Source organism: Periplaneta americana, chromosome 3, assembly GCF_040183065.1.
Source record: "Periplaneta americana isolate PAMFEO1 chromosome 3, P.americana_PAMFEO1_priV1, whole genome shotgun sequence".
Classification (NCBI taxonomy): domain Eukaryota; kingdom Metazoa; phylum Arthropoda; class Insecta; order Blattodea; family Blattidae; genus Periplaneta; species Periplaneta americana.
The window spans coordinates 40,976,556-41,001,960 of record NC_091119.1 but is presented as its reverse complement, the minus strand read 5'-3'; the positions used below and the strand labels follow the sequence as shown (position 1 = coordinate 41,001,960).

The 25,405-nt window shown below is 37.0% G+C and overlaps 1 protein-coding gene across 1 annotated transcript in view; it reads right to left on the bottom strand.

The window, feature by feature from the left end:
* The window catches only part of LOC138697014 (putative transcription factor SOX-15), a 203,553-nt gene that overhangs the window by 23,048 nt on the left and 155,100 nt on the right, over window positions 1–25,405 (bottom strand). The window contains exon 3 of the mRNA XM_069822607.1: window positions 10,023–11,351. Within this exon, the coding sequence (XP_069678708.1) occupies window positions 10,023–11,351 (1,329 nt within the window). The remainder of the gene's footprint in view (window positions 1–10,022; window positions 11,352–25,405) is intronic.

Here is a 25,405-nt window from a genome sequence, read left to right as displayed (position 1 = left end):
ATATCAGCGTCGCCAGTGTGCCGGAATTTTGTCCCGCAGAAGTTCTTGTACATGCCAGTAAATCTACTGACATGAGCCTGTCGCATTTAAACACACTTAAATGCAATCGACCTGGCCCAGGATCGAACCCGCAACCTCGAGCATAGGAGGCCAGCGCTATATCAAGTACGCTACCGAGGCCGACGTCTTGAAGGATAAATTGAACATTTTATATCGCTCTTCTGCTTTTCACGTGTTATTACAATTCCTTTTAGTACGAACGGTCATTGTCATCGTCTAAAAGGACTCGGCGCATGTATGCATGAATTAATTTATGCTTGTATGTACAGTCTTGGACAAAAGAAAATCACAGGCTGTCATACGCTAAGTTCCCTTACCTCCGAAGTCCCCTACAGCCTACTACATGATCCCTTTACTTTTCCATGTAGGCCTCACCGCAGTCCCTCATCCTTGGTCCCACGAGCTCAGTGGAGAGCACTACCTCCAGCAACTAATGACCACATATCCAAGGTCGGTGACGGCCCTCAGCCGAATCTACATCGGTGCAAGCCGAAATATAAGAAAGCAGATAATGAGGAAAAAGGGAAAGTGTAATTATTATGGCGAAATGAGTCCGATGTCCAACCCCGAAAATTACACGGCAATTCTGCTCGGGAAAAACCTCAACCAGGTAACTTGTCTCAACCAGGATTTGAACCCGAGTCCGCTCGTTTCACGTTCAGACGTGCTAACTGTTACTCCACAGCGATTGACAACTATAGCCATCAGTTACCAAGTCTTGTTATTGTTACTCAGTTTACACTAAATTTTGTAAGTAGTAATAACAGCATTTGTAGACATTTGCTAGTTCAACTGTGTGCTGCAACCAATTGAATTGTTCGGGCATGGCAAATGAAGCAAAATATATAGTGTATTCATGTGATTATCTTGCCTTATCGAAGTGAATCCATACTTGTACTCATTATTTCACTTGGCTTGTCTCGGAGCGTTGCAAAATTAGTCTCGAGGGGTTTGGAATATCGAGTGAACGTACATTATTAATTGATACAGGGCGTTGTCCTGGTCTGGCTTTCTACCTGCAGTCAGATCCAACAGCGAAATCTCCTCTCTGCTCCGTCCGCATTTCGCAAGCTATGGATGATTAGCCTACAGAGTTTCGTAGGTATCATCGTCATTGTCATCGTCGTGCTTTTTTGCTTAATTTATTTTTTCTCCTTAACTTCGGACTTTTTAAACTTGCTCTTCTCTCCATAAAATTGTATTCATCACTTTTTAATTACTTTTTCTTCACTTATTTTCATGTTCTTCTTAACACTATCTTTAAAATCGTGTCAACTTTCTTCAAATCTTTAATTTAATCTTAACTTGTTAATTCATATTTCTTATTTCATCATTTTCTTAATTTTTCAAACTATCAAACCGATTGTTCGTAAGTCGTCGTCGTCATCATCATCATCATCATCATCATCATCATCATCATTTACTTCTTCACTATCTTCTAAACTTTTAAAATTCCTTTTTCTTCATTTATTTTCACATTCTTCTTAACACTGTCTTTAAAATCTTCTTAACTTTCCTCAAATCTCTCATTTAATCTTAACTTGTTAATTCATATTTCTTATCATTTTCTTCATTTTTCAAACTATCAAACCGATTGTTCGTAAGTCGTCATTATCACCATCATCATCATCTAGTTCTTCACTATCTTCTAAACTTTTGACTTATATTTATTTCTTAATAAATGTTTATTCTTAACTTCTTTTTCGTAATATTCTTCTCAACTACATTTTTCGTAACTTTTTCTTCTTAACTTTCATTCCATAACATTTTCTTACCTCTGATTGAATTCTAATAAAATTTATAGCTTCCTTACTCTATGTTTTCCTTACAACACACTGTGCATGTGCAGTAAATAAGAGCCCCTGTATATATATGCTACTTGTGGAAAGTTGTGTGAAATTGTTGCCTACATACAGGTGGACTTACATCAAGACTCGCTCCAAATTTTAATTCCGTATATTAGAGATGAACAAAACTAACTGCCGCTCTCGCTCGCTGTGTTCGTTGCATTTGTCTTTCGAGTCTCGTCTCGTCATTCTCATGCGCTTCGAGTCTCGCTCATCATTCTCGAAATAGCATTTGGTTGGCGTAGAAAGATTTCGTAACTTAGAATAACATACATCATTGAAATAAATAACACTATGAATGTTTAAATGATATAAAAAGACAAAACAGAACAGTATCTTCTTAGTTATCAGAATTTTCTGGTTCTATTACATGATATTACTTATGGTTATATAAATAGAAAACAAATTCTCAAATAAATTTGCATTTCTAAGAAACATAAAACATAACATTATTATCATTTTACTTCAGATTGCACACTTGATCTCAAACATAAGAAACGAAAATTCCTAGCCTTTTAATAAGGACCTAATAATTAAATAAAGACTGGGGAACGGATTATTATACACTGAAAGGTAGAGAAGATGTTTCAAATAGGCTACTTGAGTGTTTATACATATATAACAGTTGCCAAAGTAGATAAAAGTTCAGTCAGGTACAAACAACTGTGGCGATTCAAGGCTGCTTGACGTTCGGGACTTCGGGAGTGATCAATCTCGACATCTCGGAACACTCACAAGCAGTCTTTACGTCAACGACGCGACCTATACAACATTGTCGTGCGGGTTTTCGGCTTTGCGGGCGCTGTAAGTCTTGCTTTCTCGATCGTTGTTCATCTCTACTTTTTACCCTGGACATCGTGTAAACGGTGGAGATCCGGAGAAAAAGGCTTCGTGGTCCGGATGCGGACCGGAGTCTGCCATTTGAAGACCCCTATTATAGAATATAGAGGATGTCCTATTATATACAGGGACATAATTTTATTTTTACTTCAATTTTTATTGTACCTGAATTTTTTAATGTACTTCACTCCCACCCCTTCTACTAATGAAGTTCCAACTGTCCTCCAGACAGAATCAAGGCCGCATATAGTAAACAGCACTGAGTTAGTAAGTATAGTACGTTCCAGAAATATGTTCGCGTTTTCCAGTGACGAAAGACCTTTCAATATTGAATCATATTTTCGCACAGGTACTGTCCGTTAGCCTACGTCGCATCCCGATTTCCCCCACCTGCTTCTGTACGCCCCTCTGTAAAAGCTGGGCTGTCTTAGCTCTTTTCTGAAAACATTAATTTCTGTTAGGAATTGGACGTTTACGTAATACTATACAACTGTTTAAAATAACTTAAAAGTGCCTCGTTAAGTAATTAACTGTCACGTGATTTCCCCCCTTTCTACGATCCTGCGGCATAACCACTTGGACGGACAGTAGATAGCATGTCTGAGTAATTTTATCTGTGCGGTTCGGGCAGAAGTGGAGATTGAATTTGCAGTAAGAAAGGTACTCTTTTATAGAGAAGGTACAGAATTATTTCAACATGAGTTACTAGTACGAAGGACGAAACTGGAAATTGGAATTAGATGCAATAGTCTATAGTGAGATAATATGCACAAAAGAACTGAAGACTGTCTCGAAATGAACGGCCACCATTTTCAAATGCGTGTTTAAATATCCATATTATGATTATTTTTCAATTTAACTTCGTTCTCTAAATTGTACGCTAATGTGCTGTAGACAGTATAATATACACTGCATAATAAATACGTTCGCATGGATAACTCAGTTCGTGAGTAAAAACACTTATTGTTAATACTGCATTTTGATTAAACAAAACCTAATGAAAATTATCGAACTCAAAATAGCGATATTTCCTAGTTTACGTAAATGGATTAAGTACTTTTCTTCCCTCCTATACCTAGTAAAGTGATTTGTTTTTGTTTTACTCCAGTATCATCGAACTCCAGCCGTGGAAAGGGGTAGCGAACGGTGTTTCCGGTTCTCTAAAGGTATAGCTAGGTTAATATTAAAAAATGTTAGTAAAAATAAAATGATGTCCCTGTATTTATGCACGTTTTACTTCTGTTGATACAGGTGCAGAAACCAAATTACTCAGCAATAAAATAAAAATCTCCCGCCCTTACTATTCATTGTCATTTCTGTCACTTCGTGAAATATATTCAGTGTACAACGCCTTTCCAGCATACTGAATGGTGCCTGGTCAGGTCTAACTACTGTGAATGTTGGGAAAGGGAAGTCAGTTGATAGACCAGGACAACTTTGTTTGCATATGATCAGAGGACGAGCGACCTGGTTCACACGAGAACGAATAGTTGAGATAATAAGATTAGTTTTGTTTCGTTGTATGTCTGATCATGCGCACTGCCTCCTTTCTGGGACTTATAAAGTGTCTGTGCGACAAAACGTTTTTCTAAGACTATACTGCGTTGATTTTCCACATTAATTTTTAATTAGCTATAGATAAGTGAATTCAAGAAGCCTGCTTTCCGATGTAGTATTTATTTTCCTTTCATTTTCCTTGTTGGACAGTTTATGCTAAGTACTGTTTACATAGCTATTTTCACGAGACCATGAAAAAATTCCTTTATATACAGAATTTCGTTTATTACAGGTTCCGTTAGAGACAGGTTTAACTGCGTAAAAATAATTTAAAAAATGCAGTAGCCTATATGTTCGACATTATTCTAATTGCTTCTCTGGCGTGTTTTCTGTCGCATTGCTCAGTTGGTTTATCAAGGCTTCGTCCACAATGTTGCAGAGTATTTTAATAAGATATATGAAACAACGAGTTAAAGTCAGGATAGGAGAAGAAATGTCAGAAGGAAGTGAAACAGAGAGAGGAGTACATTAAGGATGTTCTTTATCACCTACCCTGTTCAACATCTACTTGGAGGATTTAGTGAAGAACTGTTTTCAGAACATGGGAGGCGTGATAGTAGGAGGAGGAAGAAGAATAAAGTGCATAAGATTTGCTGATGATATGGCGTTGTTAGCAGAAGAGGAGATGATACTAAGGGATATGCTACTGGAGCTAAATGACAGCTGTGAGCAGTATGGGATGAAGATAAATACAAATAAGACGAAGAGCATGGTCATAGGAAGAAAAATACAGAAGATAAACTTGCGAATTCTATACAAGGCAGTAGAGCAAGTGGACAGCTTCAAATACTTAGGGTGTACTATAGCTGCAGCCAGGAAGTCAAAAGGAGGATAGCAATGACAAAGGAAGCTTTTAGTAGAAAAAGGAGCATCTTCTGCGGACCTCTGGAAAAATAACTAAGGAAGAGACTAGTGAAGTGCTTTATATGGAGTGTGGCATTGTATGGGGTAGAAACATGGACATTACAACGAAGTGAAGAGAAGCGAATAGAAGCATTTCAAATGTGGATATGGAGAAGAATGGAACGTGTGAAGTGGACAGACAGATTAAGAAATGAAAGTATGTTGGAAAGAGTGGATGAAAAAATAATGATGCTGAAACTGATCAGGAAGAGAAAAATGAATTGGTTGGGTCACTGGCTGAGAAGAAAGTGCCTACTGAAGGATTCACTGGAAGGAATGGTAAACGGGAGAAGAGTTCTGGGCAGAAGAAGATATCAGATCATAGACGACATTAAGATATATGGATCATATGAGGAAACGAAGAGGAAGGCAGAAAATAGGAAAGATTGGAGAAAGCTGGGTTTGCAATGAAAGACCTGCCCTTGGGCAGAACAGTAAATGAATGAAACACAGACCAGGGGATAGCCTATCATTAAATATTTCAAATAGATCACTACAAAAAGTTTCTATAGTCGCAGGGCTGGATGCCGTTCTAATCGTCTTTGGAAAGCGCCACTTTTTAAAGGAAAAATCTGTAACATTGTTGTAGTCTGGAAGTCTGTGTAGTTGGAGTGTTGAGCCGCTGTTGCAGGCGACACAGTCGTCATGGCGACGCGACTACTGCTGCGGGATTTCGGCCCGGGTCGGGGCCACACGTTTGGATCTGTTGCTAGCTTCGTGACGCGCGCCTCCCCCTGCGAGGCGGGCCGAGCTCGAGTCTTGTCGTGACCATCGCAGACCCGCTCGCTCCCCCAGGACGTGTGTGTCGCGCGCCGCGATCTTCCTCTGTCTCCGCAACTCGCTCATTAACTGCTGCTTAACACGCTCTTTAAATTACACAAACTGTATTCTTCCAACAGATTATCTTCAATGTCCTTTTGTACGTCATTTCGCCTTTTTTCTTCTTTCCATCCATCTTCTTCGTTTTCATCTTAAGCTTCCCTATAGCCTAGTTCTTCTTATTTCTCATCTTCCCTCCTTAGTTCTCTTCATTATTATCTCTTCATCGCCACCTCCTCATCCTGCAGTTCCTTCTACTGTCTCCCCTCATAATTACCTGTTCCTTCTCTATTTTTTCTCCTTCCCTCTCCCCTTTCTAAACTTCCTTCTCATAGTTTTTATTTGTAATTTTTTATTACCAAAATCACTTCCTCTATATCTTTCTCAGTCTCTCTCACTTTCTCCTCTTTTTTCCTTTTTCTTGTCTCTCGTTTCCTCAGGTTATTTCCTCCATTGCTCTTCTTTCATTTCAAGCATCATCTACGAGGGACATCATTTTATTTTTACTAATATTTTTAATATTAACCTGGCCATACCTTTGGATTAAAGGTTCACAACCGTAAACACAGTTTGCCATTCCTTCCACGACTGGAGTTCGATGACAGTGGCGTAAAATACAAAGAGATCACTTTACTAGGTATAGGAGGTAAGAAAAGTAGTTCATCCATTTAAGTAAACTAGAAAATATCGCGATTTTGAGTTTGATAATTTTCATTAGGTTTTTGTTTAAACAAAATACAATACTGTATTAACAATAAGTGTTTTACTCACGAATTGAGCTATACATTCGGACGTATTCATTATGCAGTGTATATTATACTATCTACAGCACATTAGCGTACAATATAGAGAATGAAGTTAAATTGAAAAATAATCATAATATGGATATTTAAACACATTTTTGAAAATGGTGGCTGTTCATTTCGATACAGACTTCAGTTCTTTTGTGCATATTATCGCCCTATAGACTATTGTACCAGTTCCAATTACCAGTTTCGGCATTCATACTAGTAACTCATGTTGAAAGAATTCTGTACCTATTCTATAAAAGAGTACTTTACGTACTGTAAATTCAATCTTCACTTCTGCGCAATCCGAAAAGATACTGTCCGTCCAAGTGGTTATGTCGCAGGATCGTAGAAAGAGGGGAAATCACATGACAGTTAATTACTTAACGAGGCCCCTTTATTTAAGTTATTTTAAACAGTTGTATAATATTACGTAAACGTCCAATTCCTAACAGAAATTAATGTTTTCGGAAAAGAGCTAAGACAGCCTAGCCACTAGCCTTTACAGAGAAGCGAGCAGAAGCGGGTGGGGGAAACCGGGACGCGACGTAAGCAAACGGATGACAGTACCTGTGCGAAAATATGATTCAATATTGAAAGTTCTTTCGTCACTGGAAAACGCGAATATATTTCTGGAACGTACTATACTCACTAACTCAGTACTGCTTACTATGACCGCATACGCGGCCTTGGTTCTGTGTGGGGAACGGTTGGAAGTTTACTAGTAGAGGGGGTGGGAATGAAGTACATTCAAAAACTCAGTTACAATAAAAATTGAAGTAAAAATAAAATGATGTCCCTGTATAATTTGTATTTGTTTTCTCTTGGTCTTCATTTACTGTTACTCCAATGTATTTGAATTTTTCCACCTTTTCAAAGGATAAATTTCCTATTTTGGGGTTGATTTTAACTTTACCGATATATTTATTTTATTTCTGAAAATATTTTTGTCCTTTAAGTAACATATAGGTTAAGCTTAACGAAAATAAACTACAAAAGGTCATAGTTTCCGAATAAGATAAAGGAACTGAATTGTTACGATAGGTGTAAGATTAATATTGAGAATATTTGTCACACTAATCATATCTCTTCATAATAAAATTTTCTTATTATTATTCTCTTTGTTACACCACATAACTTAATGCTAACGTCACAAATCTCCATGTTGTATGCGAGATTCCATTTCACGGCAGTGATTTCCACGCGGCGTTAAATCTGAGATTTTGGACTTCGGCCTGCCTATCACCAATTAGTCGGCAGTTGCTGGAGGGATGTTGCAAGTCTAACAAAGTCTTAGAGGAATTATTGTTATCGAAATGTGATTTTTATTAGTCATTATTGTTGATGTGACAGGAATTTCAAATTTTCAACGCCCGTTCAAGAGATTTATTGTCTTTTGTTGTGTAATCGCCGTATCTCTTTTTTAATTGCTCTCCGACACGTTCTGGTACTTAATTCGTTGTTAATTCGTTTTTGAACAAGCGTCCGCGGCATAATCTGTTTAAACAGAGTGTTAACCTCGTTCACACATAATTAATGGCGTCTATATAAATCCTCGCTCTTCTGTAAACCCATAATAGCTTGAAATTGACACAAAATCTTCTTATGTGCTTTCTGCTCGTATGTTCTGTTTCTATCGTATTAACATTAATGACTGCACTAAACGTGTTTTGTTCGTCAAGTTACTATCACATTTGAAAATAATTAAGTAACGTCATTCTTGTAATCCCCTGAAGATTGTACATTAGGACCAGATTTTCCAGAAGATTCTAGACCAATGTCGCCAACTGTACACCTACAAGGTGCCAAAAAGTAGCCAATTATCTCTGAAGTTGATAGTGAAAGGAGTAATAAACTTAAAAAGAAACCTACAGTGTAATTATGAACATAACCATTCATATACAGTAATAAATTTGTAATAATTTTATTGTTAATATTATTTAATACAATGATTCAGGACCATTAAGTGGCATTATTGAGCTATGATACTTGCATTTTGCTCTCTGTTTACAGATATTACGTACTGCTTTATTAGAATTTTTCTTAAAATCTGTAGCTTCTTGAAGCCAGCCTGAAGATATTAATTTTCTGCAATAATAGTATGTTATATGGTTAGTTATAATGCAGACGTGATACTATTATTGTTCAACGTATAATGTTATATTAATGCACACGCTTACGCATAATATGTTCTTTAAATACATAATTTTATTAATGAAAGTTCATTTGCCATAAGCATAATGTGTCCAAACAATGAGATAGTTAACCTCTACGATAGTATATTAATCTTATATTAGGACTCAACTTTTATGTTTTAGCACTAAATTATAATTAAACATATTGCATTCTCTATACTATCAACATAACAAACAATTTAGAGCCATTTAGGCCTGTGATTTTAATATTTTGTCCTGGTCATGCCTTAGTGTATAATTTGTATGCTCATTCTAATATTTTGTTCAATTGCACACTATGCTTGATATTCTAAACATATTATTATTCTACTATGATGCATTACTTTGAACATGTGGTCATATTCTTTTAATTGATTTTAGATATTTTATGTTGTAAACACTATTGTATATACCTGATGGTGCCCCTAGGAGGGTGAAAACGTTTGTAGAATAATACAACATTATAAGATTGAAAGATTTAACATATTGTTATATAACAACATTAGTATTGGGCTTAGCTGATCATATTAAAAATGAATTGTTAATTTCTGGAATATGCTCATGAATCAACCTGTATACCGGAACTGTTGGTTCCTCTGCTGCTGTTCTTCTTCGTCTCTTTTACATTTTCTCATGCCTAACTTTTATTGTACATTCTTTCTTCCAATGTTTGTTTTCTATTTCTAGTTCTCTTTTATTTTATTACTTTCCATTTTACTTTCTTTAACCTGCTTCCTTTTCACTATTACGCTCGTATTCCCATGTCACCACAGTCTAGTATATACAGTCACGAAGCTTGAGTTGATGAGGGTACTAGGAACAATAGACTGTGCCGGTACTGTTTCACATTGTGTGTGATGAGGCGATAGTAGCGATCCTAGTGGCTAGCAACTATCTATGGATGCATATTCCCTACGTATTGAGCTTCGTGACTGTATATACTAGACTGTGATATCACCTTAATATTTTATCTATATAAAATCCGACTTAACAATATCGCAGATATTTACAATTTGAAGTAACCGAGGACTGACCTGTGTACCCATCGGTAGTCGTCCTCAGCGAATGTGCGGTTCCCACTGGACTGTTGCAGGAGTAGTGGCTGCCACTGGGCGAGGTAGGTAGCACTGCCGAGCTGCTGCCGTACACCACGTTGGTGCTGGCCGTGCTCGCCAGGTACGAGGCGGTGGTGCTGGGTGTGGAGTACAGCTGGTGGCTGCTGCTGCTGCTACTGCTGCTGGTGCTGCTGCTGCTTCCCAGCTGCTGGTTGTCTTGCGACGTCGCCACGGGCGGGTAGAACGTGCCGGTCACCATCCCGCTGTGCTCGTAGCTGTCCAGGAGTCTTTGGTTCGTGCACATCATCATCATCCCGTTGCTCAGCCCCATTGTTGCCGTCAGGGCGTTCTGAGGCTGGTGGTGATGATGGTGATGGTGGTGGGGGTGGGGGTGCAGCAGCGACCCGCCGTAGCTGGACAGGGTCGTCTGTCGGTGGAACGGTAGGTGGTGGTACCCGATGGAAGACGTGGTGGTCGTGGTGGTGCTGCAGGTCGCCGGTCTCTTGTCCTCGCTCCCGCCGCTGAACTGGAAGTTGTCTTTGTCCTGGTCCATCGGCGACATCTCGGGCGTCGGCAGCGCCGCGGTGTTCACGTCCTCGATCAAACTCGACGCGGCGGTACTGGCTGACGAGGAACTCTGACCCGAAGGGTGCGGTTGTGGGGGCTGCGGCGTTGAAGGCAGTTGTGGGGGTTCACTAGCCTCCGCCTGCTGCTGTGCCTGCTGCTGGGGCTGATGCTGTGGCTGCTGCAGCAGGGGCGACGACGTATTACTCACCCTGTTGCTTAGACTTATCCGCAAAGAGTCTGGCTCCGGACTGCCAGTAGGAGAAGCCTCAGGGGTGTGCATTATAGGGGTGTAAGGAGAACCAAACATCACATTCGCCGTGCTGGAGTTTTTTGAGTAGAGATGTTGGTATGACTGGTGTTGCTGAAGGAGAGGGGAGTAACTTGCGATGTTGTGGGGGTGTTGGTAGGATTGGTACGATAATTGGTGGGCCTGAGTCTGGAGTTTCTGTTGGTGGTGCAGCTGGTGGATGGGGGATTGAGATTGGTGCAGGTGGTGCTGATTGGTACGCCTGTTTGCGGGCGCCCCCACGGCGCCGGTAGTAGCTGTGTTGCCGTTGGAACCGTTGCTGGAGGTCGAGGCAGGAACCCCTGAAGGAGAAGGCCCTCCCCGTTTGTTATGTTTCCGGCGTCGCGGTCGGTACTTGTAGTTGGGGTGTTCTTGCATGTGGATAACGCGCAGACGCTCTGCTTCTTCCACGTAGGGTCGGCGATCCTGTGGCGTAAGACTTCGCCACTTCTTCCCTGCAACACAAAAAATGCTCAGTTAGTTTAAGAGAGCAGTGTATTATGAAAAATAATAAATGATTTACAGAATTTTAGTTTTGTCCTTTAAATGTGCAGAAATTTGATCCGAACAAATGTAACTTTTCGTTCTGCAAAGAATGTTTCAATGTTACTGACTGAGCATATTGGGGATTAATGTTCATCAAGCTGTTCAGTGGCGTTAACATCTAAAAATATTTCTGTATAGATATATTTGGATTTCGAGAATAAAAAAAAAATATATTGGTCCAGACAACTGATAGCATTGCTTAATCATTGTGTCATGTTCGTAATGTACAGTTACTGAGTGATTTAACATTATGAAAAGAGTGTAATATTTACGGAAGAAAAGGTTGTGCTATAGTCCCGTCGCTCTAATTTCCGGCAGCCAATCACGTTGCAGGTCGGCTACATTTAAACGTGTGCGTCTTGTGATTCGCTTATGAAGATGTTAAGCATTTCCTAAGGCTGGATAAATACTTAATATATAATCGCCCGCCATTTTGGCTCTTTCGTTGGCGTTCGCAGAAAGCACACGAGGACGTTATTTGCCGCTCAATTATTTGCTGAATTACAGTGCGTTTGATTTATTATCATAGGAGCTACGACATGATAATGTTTAACGGTGTGGCAAATAGATCCCTCGTCTGGTAGCTCGGCAACAAAAGAACAAAAATGGCGAACGATAATACCTACCTAGACTTTATAGAGCCTTGACTTCCTAAGACGTAAGCAAAGAGGAGGAGTCACCCGGGAATAACAGCGTCGCCATTTATATTACAAAATAATTTCAAGAAACAACTCACGTTACACTTTCTTATTGAGTTGTCCTCTTATACGTCAAAGATAATCTAAAAAAAAAATATGCAAAATAACTTCTGTTAATGAGCTCAGAATCGACTTAAGAAGATAGCGACATAGAAATAAAGTATACTAGTGGCTTGTGCAGCAAATGCTGCTGCAAACTAAGTTCGTTAGACGTTCAAATAAAATTTTTTCAGATTTATTTTCAATGAAGAATACTTGTCTTTTTGATAGTTATTTGCTTCCATAATAATGAAACCTACTCCCTGTGAATGGATTTTTTTAGGCCAAATACTTTTTCTTGAACCTATCCAACTTCAGTTTTTGAGTTTCAACGCGAAAACGCAAGTATCAATGTCAGGACGATAGCAGTAGCTATTTCAGGTCATTGTGGATTGTAGGCAAAATTTAAAAAAATGTCAGGTTTGCTAAGCTTTCGAACAATAGCATTTTCGTATAGCTGCTGCATGTAGAACTTGAAATTTAGAGCGTAAAATCATTTTATCCTACTAAGAGATCTTGCTGAAATGATCTGGAGACTACAAAATTTTCTAGGCCTCTTATTTTATCAGTAAGTAATACCTTTTTATCTTTCCTTAGGAACTGTAATTTTTGCGCTCTCTCGAGCCAATACTGAAGACAATGACCCATATCAATATCTACACTACACCGCCATTAAGTATATGAAAAAGACCCAACCCCACTGGTTTAATAAGTATAAAAATATTTTATTTTTAATAACAATATTATTATCTTACTTAAGTTTTGTAGTTATATATAGCAGTCACTCAGTAAATTATGGAAATGAAGATCTAGATTAAGATATTCTCTACATTTACTGACATAACCTCAAAAGTTTCACTTTCATGTCATCAATATAGCATCAATATTATGTACAATTAATGAAGAATAGACGCATCATGATACTAACTATGATAATATTTAATTTCTAATGGTAATAATCTCATCAAACCACCTCAAGTTTCGTAGATTTGAATATCCAATACACAGCTGTACTCAGAAAATTATACATTGCAGAATCAGTTTTTAATAACAAATTGAATTGAGCTCTAAATATGTCGGCAATCCTGCAGGTCATGGCCTTTGTGTAATAGGCTTTTGTTTATTGTAGTGTGTGTTTTGTTCTGAAATTCAATCAAGTCGGCCGTGATTCAATAAAATTAGTTCTGAAAACTGATAACAGATGGATTTTGGGAAATAGGAAAATTATGTAGGAAAATTGACATTTCACTGAAAACTACTACTTTTCCGCAAAACTTTGGATGCCAGGCATGAAAATGAGAGGTCACTCATAAAAATCCGTTCAGCCGTTTTCCCGTAATTTCCATTACCAGTTCAAATTATATATATAATATAGATTTGTTTTTAAAGTTATTATTTCGTATTAAAGAATCAGTATCATAATCGTCATCATTACTATAAACATCTTCAGCAATAAAAACCGCTTTAATGAATTAATATTTTGCAGGAATTATTTTCTGCCACTATTATATGACTCAAAGCTACCGCTTGTCTAAAACTCCATTATCCTATTGGGACTCGAACCCGGCTAAGTAGTGAGATACTCTCCTCAGTATGGCTAGCATCATAGGTTTCTCCGCACTGCTACTGTTGAACCATGTTTCAGATTATATTCTGCGCCATTTCTACCCGCTATATGGTACCTAACACATTACGCCCATTTTCGGAGTTTTTCTTTCAGTATCTTCCTCGTTTCTCCAATAGAACGGCGACGAACGGAGTGAGACAAGTGGCCTACCGGCTTGGAGCTCACATAGATTTTTCCCATAGGCCGGATCCTCTTACTAGAACATGCACTTCAGTTTCTTTTCTCTGTTTATCATCTTTTTATACGATTTTATTGAAAATTGCTCTTGGTAACGGATTCAAGATAAATATTCCTGATAATGATGTCATAATCTGTATACACGGTCACGACACGACACTCTGTTGTCAGTTCCTGTCCACAGGACTTCTGCGCATTCTTCGTCTTTTACAATGGACTCTATCTATTCTTGGAATTTATTACCTGCAGATGTTAGGGGCTGCCCGACCTTAGACGCTTTCAAGTCCAAAATGAAACATTTTATTTTACAACGCACAGTGTCTCAGGGTACATATTAAAATTCACAATTGTAACTGGTTTATAAAGTAATCATATAATTTATTTTGTCATCTAGATTAAGTAAGTATTTAAGTTCGATAATCTTCTGGCTTATGCATATTTTTTCTGTTTAGATCTTGTCTTAGGTATAACTTTAACTTTCTGTTGTACTGACATTATATTATTATGTATTTCCTTTTTACCCTCTGGTTGAGTGGAAGAGAAGGCCTCACGGCCTTTATTTTGCCAGAAAAAATGAAGCATTATCATTATTATTTCTAGCTCCGAAATGTTTGATGTTGCACAGCTCCGTACAAAGTTATGTTTAACTCTAAAATAATGTATTTTTGTTTTACAGGTCTCTTTCTGCTGCACATCACTACAAACTTCGTTATTTCTGTGTATGGACGTGCAGTAAGTACTGAAAGTTTCTGTATTAGTAACTTAGAAGATAAAGTTAATTACTATTTTTTAATTCCATGTATTTACATTAAAATATTAACAGGTTTCATTCAGATAATTATGTGTAATGCCTATTTTAAGACAAGAATCTTAGCATATTTCATGCAGTTTATCATGTTAATTTGAAGACAAGAAACAAGCTCTTCGTTTGACAGACTTGACCTAGTTATCTTCCTTTTTAAACACCCATCATTAGTTGAATTTTATTGTTTGACGACACTATCAATTTTGTTTTAACAACACTTCAAATCTGGTCGCGAAGTGTTTCTGTTCTGATCGCTCATTGATGTCTCCTCCTAGAATACTATTAGGTCACATTACGTTCTTTCAAATATAAAACGAATCAGAGTATCTGATGTTTGATTCTCGTCTATATCAAATGAAATACGCCAACCGGGATTATAATAAAGTTTTTACTTTTAATTTACTCTCATTTATTTATGTTTATATTTCTAGTGAAAAAAGATTTACGAGTATTTTCCTTTGGACAAAGGAAGCAATTATAGAATGGAATTAAATGCCATTATTATATGTATAAACATCCGCAAGTACAGAGATGAAGTTTATAGACTTAAAGAAGACGAACTAACTATAAATATTTTTTTTGTTTTCTTAAAAAAGAAAAAAAAAAAGGAAAAGAGTACGAAACATTATTTCTCTTCGAAAGCACCATTTAATTATTCCTAAATGTGAAGTAATTTTTATTTTTTTACTTCCTTTATGTTATAAATATGTTAAAGATCATAATATAACGCAACGAGAAATTAAATTTCTGAGGTAACATTTTCAATTCATATCATGGTAAAAGTAAAAAAAAGTAAATCCGTGGCCAAGAAGGGGCCAAGACCGACCAGCCGGCTGCTGGTCTCACGTCTACATGCCGAAGCAGAGGTGGACGATCATCCAACTAGAATGGAGGTATCGTGTGTTTAGCACGATGATCCCCCCCAGCCTTTGTAGCTGGTTATTCATATCATGGTACCCAAAATAATTTCAGGAACTGAATATACACAAATAAAATAGCCTGTCCTCCTCTTTGCTGATGATCAAGTCATATTAGCTAGTGACGAGGATACGTTACAAAGGGGACTATTTGAATTATATAAAATTACGAAAGTTACGAATCTAACTATTTCGAAAGAAAAAACAAAAGTAATGGCATTTATATGCAAAAGGATGGTGAGATCAAAGGTAGTACTGGAAGACTGTATCATAGAACAAGACAATACTTTTAACTTCCTTGGCTGCCATCTATCATATACTCATGAAAAACATAGTGATTATAAAATTCCAAATTTAATAATATATGTGGGACCATTAGAAGAACACTCCGAAATAAAACAAGGAAAGATACACAGATTAAACTATATAACGTTATGGCAATACCAACGGGTTTATATGCGAGTGAAACTTGGACCTTCAAAGAGAAAGATAGAAGCCGACTATAAGCAGCTGAAATGGGATTTCTTCGAAGTGTAGCAGGATTAACTCGATTGAATCACATCAGAAATGAGGAAATAAGAAACACTCTAAAAGTTAACAGCCTGTTAGAAACTGTAGATGAGTATAAACAGAAATGGTGGGAACACGTACAACGCAAGAGCCAAGATAGAATCCCGAAAATAATCGCTGACTATGTACCCACTGGAAAAAGAAGTATCGGCCGACCAGTAAAAAGGTGGATACAAGAAATAAACGAGCCGCAACGGGCTTAAAGCCTACAGATTGAAGGAGAAGAAGAAGACGAAGAAGAAGACAATAGCCTATCACTGCAGTCAGCGACAGGAATCGAACCGCGCTTCGTAGAACAAGCCCTCACTCTGATATTGATCTGTCGGAGAGATGGATAGCGTTGTTCATTCCCCGAAAGGAGCGCGATCAAAATCACATATCGCTTCGATGACATATTTCTCATCTGTAACACAATTGACGGAATTTTTATGTTGTTATCTTGGCCTATTTATGTTACTCGTTTAGTAGTATCATTAGGCCTAATCAGGCACTATTTTTAGCATCAGCTGTTTCAATATTAACCATCTGTTTCCATGTCCCGTGCCCCCTTATTTGGAAATGTATACAAAAAGAAGGAAAGATATTTTAAGTACTTAAGGAGTAGTATATAAAATGTTATAATAGAACTTGTTAGTTGTGAAAAAAAACTCCCTCCTGAATGTGTTAACAACCCCTAAATGAACTGTGTCAGTTTATAAATAACAGGAGTAAAATGATAATAACAATAATAAAATAAAAAATGTAGCTTGCGGTAAGACGTAACAATGCAGTAGAATTACGAGGTTAAGGTTCCTTTGCTCGCAAAACATAACGAATTGTTGTCTTTTTGTCGTGTTCTTTTTTATTTTATTATTTCCTTTTCGGTGAGGTGTCCCACTAGCAATTCGTTCTAGATGGTTGGTCTTGCCGCCGCTGCCTCGCCTGTTTCCTATTACTCGACGTGAAAACATAGACTTCAGCTCGCAAATACTGAAACGGTAAGTGTGTTAAAATGTATCTAAAATAAATAGGAAATACAGATATATATGGCAAAGGTTTTCACGAATATGCGAAATTTTAGTACCTTATGTCCTACTAGTCATTTAGAAAACATAAACTATAGTTGAAAATGTTGTAATTCGACTTTTTAAAAGTTATGACCAAAATACTACCCGCATGGATTACGATGGAATATGAAGCAAATCCAAGCGAACTTTCTCCGCGTATTGGCTAGTTGTTCTACCTACAGAGTTTAATTTTGTTGTGGGCTATGAATGGCCGGTAATATTTTTCCAGAGAGTACTTTTATCCAGAAGTAGCCTATGTCCTTTTTAGGCGCTGTATATATGTACGACAGGGCTTCCCAGATTTATTTCTTTCCCGAAGGAAGTCTTGCTAATAAACAATGTTTACTTCCTTTAAAAATCCATCATTCTTGGCTAAACTACTACACGAATTTTATTTACTTGTATACCAATAATCATTTCGAAAACATTAAGTTCAATTTGTGAGTGCAGGACCAGTTATCTTTTTTTTAGATAACACCAAAAATTTAGGGTATAAGGAGAAAAACATTAAATTAAATTAAAGGGAGAGGACGATAGTTTTTGGTGAAAAATGAGTAAATTTTCAAAAAAAAAAATTCTTTAGAATACTCTGTGATATTTGTGGAATGCATTGCATAACATTTTGTGGGTATTTGTGCCCTTATCGGATGCTGAGACGCCATTTTTAAACTTCCTGCGCTATGGATTCACACGCCCCTTTATCGTTGTTTCCGGTAACTTCATTTTTTTGCTACTTTGCCAGACACAAAATGTATATATTTTCTGAACTAGTAAAGATACATGCATGAAATTTATACCACACATTCTTTAGACTATTAGGAAACATTCCTCTTGTAACAGAATTTTGTTAATTGATTTCATTTTTAAAATGTGTCCGTTTGTTTGCGAAAAAGGAAATCAAAAGAGTGTTATTAAATTTTAATTGTTTATTTTACAAACGTAGGAACAAATATCAAAATTCTGTTACAGGCAGTTTGTAGAGCATGCTTTTGCAAGTACATTGCAAAAACTGTTTGAATCTATCTTTATAAATGGTTCAGATATATGGGTTTTAGTAAAATCCTGCATTGGGTATATATTTTTTTTTAAATCTGGGCCCCCAAATAATTTTTTTTGGTTGAGTTGCTACAGCTATGAACTCTCTACAAACAAAAAATTAATATTTTACACCAAATAGGAAAAAAGTTACAAAAAAATACCATCCTCTCTCCTTAAATTATGGTTTATTTAACGACGCTCGCAACTGCAGCGTCGCCGGTGTGCCGGAATTTTATCCCGCAGGAGTTCTTTTACATGCCAGTAAATCTACTGACATGAGCCTGTCGCATTTAAACACACTTAAATGCCATCGACCTCGGCCGAGATCGAACCCGCAACCTCGAGCATAGACGAGCGCCATACCAACTACGCTACCGAGGGCGACCATAAGAAGAAGTCTCTGCACAAGTTTTATAATGTATACTTGATTAAGCTGCCTGTGTATTATTAACAATTTGAAAACATCGTAGTTCATGACAGGTTAAATGGGTAGGGCCTATACAATTAAAAATAAATGCACAAGATTTCCTGTTCTCTGCATTTTAAGACGAATTTTATTAGTTACGTGTAATTCCTTTTGTAAAAAAAAATCAATTATTGTGTAGCTACCCTTTGTAAAAACATTAACTTCCATTAAATTTTTTCGTGAATATTGAAATTACGCTACTGTTAAGATTTTATCGAAAGTCATTGCACATATTTACACCATAAAATAGTGAACTCTCAAGATAAAATTTAATATTCTTCACAGTGAAGCATTCCGTTCCATTCTGCGAGGACGACCCGATTTACAAATCTCTATGACCTCAATTCAATTTGTGTGTGTGTATTGGTGTTTTTCTATTTGTTTTTTTAGTAGGTTATTTCACGACGCGATAATAACATCTTAGGTTATTTATCGTCTGAATGAGATGAAGGTGATAATGCCGGTGAATTGAGTCCGGGGTCCAACACCGAAAGTTACCCAGCACTTTGCTCAATTTGGGTTGAGAGAAAACCCCGGAAAAAACCTCAACCAGGTAACTTGGCCCGATCGGGATTCGAACCCGGGCCACCTGGTTTCGCGGTCAGACGCGCTAATCGTTACTCCACAGGTGTGGACGTGGTGGTGGTGGTGGTGGTGGTGGTGGTGGTGGTGTTGGTGGTGGTGTGTGTGTGTGTGTGTGTGTGAGAGAGAGATGTTTCAGTTGAATTTTTTCGGGACACTGTCGTGACTGCTGTCGTCATATTGGTATTTATTGTAAAAAGTAATTCAGTTTACTAAATGGAGGGGGAAAGAAACTAGCCACCATATTGCATTATCTCCTGGCCTACTTGCCTCATAGGTGGTGCCTTGTTGCTATCACTTGTGAGGTTCAGACCTGTCTTCGGACAGTTGACTAAACAACAAAAAATTGACTTAAACATCATGTTCAATATAAATCTCAGAATTTATGAGCCCCAATTGCACTTACAGACTACACTTCTCTTTTTTCCACTCAAACACACACACATACACAGAACACACATTCTATGTGTGTATATATATATATATATATATATATATATATATATATATACACACACACATATCTGTATATGTATATTATTGGATCAGTATTTCAAAATACGAACTTAAGATAATAAAAATCGAAATAATTTTGAATCGTATTCTCATAGTTATGAAACGAAAGGTATGAATTGAAGCGGTGAGATCAATAACCATTCAAGTCCATTTACACAAGTTTCGAGAAAAATGCAAAAAAAAACTTTTTTTTTATTTTCTTACCTAATTTTAATTTTTTGCACGTAATATTTCTGGTTGTTTTAGAGATCATGACAAAGTAGTATACTAACTTTTAGGGCCGTATTCATAGACATTTTTAGCGCGGGCTTTCGGTGGATGATCAGCGTTTTTCGTATTCATAAACCAGTGTTAGCGATAGGATATGATTTGAATTCTGAACTAGTAACCAGTCGATAGCCGGGGCTAGCTTAGTACGGTCGTAGCGCGTGCTGCGAAATGTCTATGCATACCACCTTCAAAGTCGTAATACTTGTGCAAATATCCAAAATTTAATTTAAAATTTGTAAAAAATGAATGGCCAGAAGTGGACTTGAATGGTTATTGATCTCACCGCTTCAATTTCTTTAAGATTGTTTGAACCAAAATGCAACACTACTACAGTATTTAATCATAGTAGTAATTTAGGCCCAAGATTAATTTACTGTATATTTAAATATCCTAATCTTGTCAACTCTAATAGTTCTAGTATTAAATTTAAAAAGTTACGTATGGATTTTATAAAAATTGAAAAATTGTAAATTTATATTTATATATTCTTATTGCGTAGTAGACATAAGACAAATTGTATTATATACTTCTTAATTTCATTTCAGGAATCCGCTCCTGAGCACGAGTTCTACTTTTTCAGGGGCGAACTAAAGTTTTTCTGTTTATATTATATTTTATGTTACAAGTATTAGCAAAATAAATAAATGAAGAGAATAAGAAACAAAGCATTAAAAAAGTAAAATGAGGAAATGAGGAGAAGGAGGATGTAATGTAGGACGAAAGAAGAAAGAAGCATAGAGAATGAGAATAAGAAAAGAAGAAAAGGCAGACGAAGGGAAAGAAGAAATAGAAAGATGAAGTGTCTACAATAAAAAACATCAACGAATAACAATAAATGAAGATGAAAGTAAAGAAGAAAAGTACGTGTAATTAGTAGAGGAGAAGAATGAAAGATTTTGGATAGTAAGAGGAAAAGAAAGGGAATAAAGTATGGAAGTAAGAAAAGTTATAGAGAAGGATGCAAAGAGTGAGGATATTAAAAACGAAAGGAAAAAAAATAAAATTAGAAAAGAACAAGAAAAAAGAAAAACAAATGAATAGGGAGAGAGACGAGAAGAAACAAGGGAGAGTAGTAGACCTAAGGATATTGAAAAGAGGAGAAGTGAAGGGTAAGGATGGAAAAAGTGTAAGAAAAGTAAGATAATAACAAAAGAACAGAGAGAAAATGAAAAGTGTATAAAGAGAAAAAGGAGAATAGAAGACTAGATGTATTAAGAAAAGCAGGATATGAGGAGAAAGTATAATAAGGGCAAAGAATATAGTTAAGGAGAAAAATAAAGGGAAGAAAATGAGGATATGGATAGAACAGTAGCCTATACGAAGAGAAGGAAAATAAGACTTATGAAACATAAAAAAGAAAACAACGAAAGTGTCAGGATTATTAACAAAAAGAGAAGTGGTTCATAATTAAGCGCCAACATTACGCGCCATTTATTAAATTAATTCAATTAAAATGAGACGTGCAGTATTGTAGAACCCATGCCCTTCAATTAACTATTGAATAAAATATCTTGCCTACGTAATTGGCTCTTGAATGTTTGTGACTAATTTAATTAATTAAATTGGAGATAGACGCAGATGTTTTCTGCATGAACAGTACTATCATTGTTGTATACAGTAGTTTGAGGTGAAACACGTTTTTATGTAGTCACTTGTTATCTTTCCTTTTCCCCCCTCGCCTTCTTTAAATTTAAATTTATTATCACACCTTTCCGCAGTATATATGTGTGTCATTCTGACATAATCAAAGGCCCATGAAAGAACTATAAAGCAAAATTAAGGGAAAATACAATCCTTAATGAGAAAATATCTGCTTTGTGCGTGGCTATTGAGGATAATATATATATTTTTTATTTTATATCTGACGCTTCCTTTGGTTTGATTAATTACACCAAGATGGCGGCTTGTTCTGACGTCACACTGAGTGATTTATGCGCGCGCACATTCCCCCCGTCACCTGTGTTGCAGTGCTGTGGCGGCAGGTGAGAGAGAGAGGCTTTCTTTCTTGTGATCTGTTGCTACTCATTGCCTGATCATCTCGTCAAGTTTCGTTGTCTAATGACTTATAGAATTTAACGAAAGCCTTTTTAGCTGTTCTTTATCATTACATGGAATATAGACTACGAGTTAATTTATCCAGGATTGAATAACATAAAATACACAGTAAAGCCACATTCTATTATATACAGTCACGAAGCTTGAGTTTTGAGGGTGCTAGAAACAATAGACTGTGGCAGTACTATTTTGCATTGCCTGTAGTGAGGCGATATTAGCGATCCTAGTGGTGAGCAACTATTTAATGTTTGCATATTTACTAGTATTGAGCTTCGCGACGGTATATACTAGACTGTGGTAAAACCTCTCGAACCTGGACACGTATGGCCCAATAAAAATTGTCCAATCTAACGTGGTGTCCAAGGTAGAGGGAACTATAATTTTTTAGCATGTAATGGAAAGGAAATTAGTGTTCATAACATTCAAACACTTTGTCATTTAGTTCGCCATTAACAGTTTTTCGAACTCTTTTCTCTATCCCCACTGCAATTTTATTCCCTTGCATTTAATATTGAGGTCCTATTATTGATACTACTTACTTATTTACTTACTTACTGGTTTTTAAGGAACCCGGAGGTTCATTTCCGCCCTCACATAAGCCCGCCATTGGTCCCTATCCTGAGCAAGATTAATCCAGTATCTATCATCATATCCCACCTCCCTCAAATCCATTTTAATATTATCTTCCCATCTACGTCTCGGCCTCCCTAGAGGTCTTTTTCCCCTCCAGCCTCCCAACTAACACTCTATAAGCATTTCTGGATCCGTCCATACGTGCTACATACCCTACCGAAAAAAATCGAAAAATCGAAAGAGAATTGGGAGGACAAATTTAAAAGGTACGCAAAATGCGTCCTTGCAAGGGGTTGGGGGCTGTACAAAACTAAATATGTGAGCTCCAAGCCTGTTGGCCACTAGTCTCACTCCGGGTTACGCTGCTCCACTGAAGGAGCTCTAGAAAATTTTGAAGGGGAAGCCGAAATTGGACGTAACCTCTTAGGTACAACATACGCGAGGGGGACGGAGATTTGATCAAGTGATCACGGAACGGGGCGAGGAGGAGATGGCTGGTGTTTGCCGTTATGATGGCAAGACGCTGTCATTTGTTGTTCGATGACAAGGCATGTGAAGGCCGTCGGAAGAAGCGCCGTGAAATCTAAATCTGCAATTGGAGAGGTCCCTGTCCTTTCAAATTGCGACTAATTGGTTCACCTCGTACATTTAATAGACAATTTATTTATAAGTTCTGAACTAGGGCATACGTCGTTTACAAGAAAAGGGGAATATATATGGGGAAGGGCATATAGGTCCGTGGCCCATTTCTTATAGGGCTCATCCCGACATTTGTCTTACGCCTTAGGAAAACCACGGAATACCTTAGGCAGGATGAGTTGTCTCATATATAAGAGACTAGCCAACCCATCTCAAACGTCTGGATTTAATGTTCCTAATTATGTCAGGTGAAGAATACAATGCGTGCAGTTCTGTATTGTGTAACTTTCTCCATTCTCCTGTAACTTCATCTCTCTTGGCCCCATATATTTTCCTAAAAACCTTATTCTCAAACATCCTTAATCTCTGTTCCCCTCTCAAAGTGAGAGTCCAAGTTTCACAACCATAAAGAACAACCGGTAATATAACTCTTTTATAAATTCTAACTTTCAGATTTTTTGACAGCAGACTGGATGATAAAAACTTCTCAACCGAATAATAACAGGCATTTCCCATATTTATTCTGTGTTTAATTTCCTCCAGAGTATCATTTATATTTGTTACTGTTGCTCCCAGGTATTTGAATTTTTCCACCTCTGCAAAGGATAAATTTCCAATTTTTATATTTCCATTTCGTACAATATTCTGGTCACGAGACATAATCATATACTTTGTCTTTTCGGGATTTACTTCCAAACCTATCTCTTTACTTGCTTCCAGTAAAATTCCCGTGTTTTCCCTAATAGTTTATGAATTTTCTCCTAACATATTCACGTCATCCGCATAGACAAGCAGCTGATGTAACCCGTTCAATTCCAAACCCTCTCTGTTTCCTTTCCTTTCCTAATGCCATACTCTAGAGCAAAGTTAAAAAGTAAAGGTGATAGTGCAACTCCTTGCTTTAGCCCACAGTGAATTGGAAATGCATCTGACAGAAACTGACCTATACGGACTCTGCTGTAAGTTTCACTGAGACACATTTTAATTAATCGAACTAGTTTCTTGGGAATACCAAATTAAATAAGAATATCATGTAAAACTTCTCTCTTAACCGAGTCATATGCCTTTTTGAAATCTATGAATAACTGATGCACTGTACCCTTATACTCCCATTTTTTCTCCATTATCTGTCGAATACAAAATACCTGATCAATAGTTGATATATTACTCCTAAAACCACACTGATCATGTTTGAAACTGTTGATTTATAAATTCCAAACTAATTTGCAATGTTCCTACAACTAACACCATAATACAAACGGTCAATAACTTCTTTCTTCCTTGCAATGGTTAATTCAATTAACTTACGTTTACTCATATCGAGATACTCCGCAAAGTGATTCTCACAGGCAAAAACTTCAACAGAGACTGATTTCTACACATCAGGCCAATTGAAATAATTTCACATCATAATGTTTACTTCAATTAATTGTTTTTATTATTTTCAGCAATGACTTATCATGCAAGATTCAAGGAATGAATCCTTTATATTACATATTTTGTGACTAGTATTAACGTTTTCGTCGCCATTGCGACATCATCAGAAGATACATTTTCAAATATCTTAATCTCAATTTTAAGTTTGGTGTAATAAGCATAATGGATATTAAATATTAATAAAAGTAAATACTAAACAAGTTAAAAGCTAAAACATTTGACATTACGAGCTTTCACTTACTTAATTTACAAGTTTTTCTTTAATATGTGTTTGTGATTAATCATGCAAATTATTGAATAAATGTAGTGCCTTTATACGCCATGAGTGCGATTGGAGAACATAAGAGTTAAAGCTCCGTATTTTAATGACCTCCGTACTAGAATGAGGTGGTGTGGTAGACACAACCTTCCAAGCCCAAGTATTATACAGGGTGTTTAAAAAATACGGGGCATAATTTCAGATATGTATTTCCCACATGTAGACAATCAATCATTACAACATGTGTCC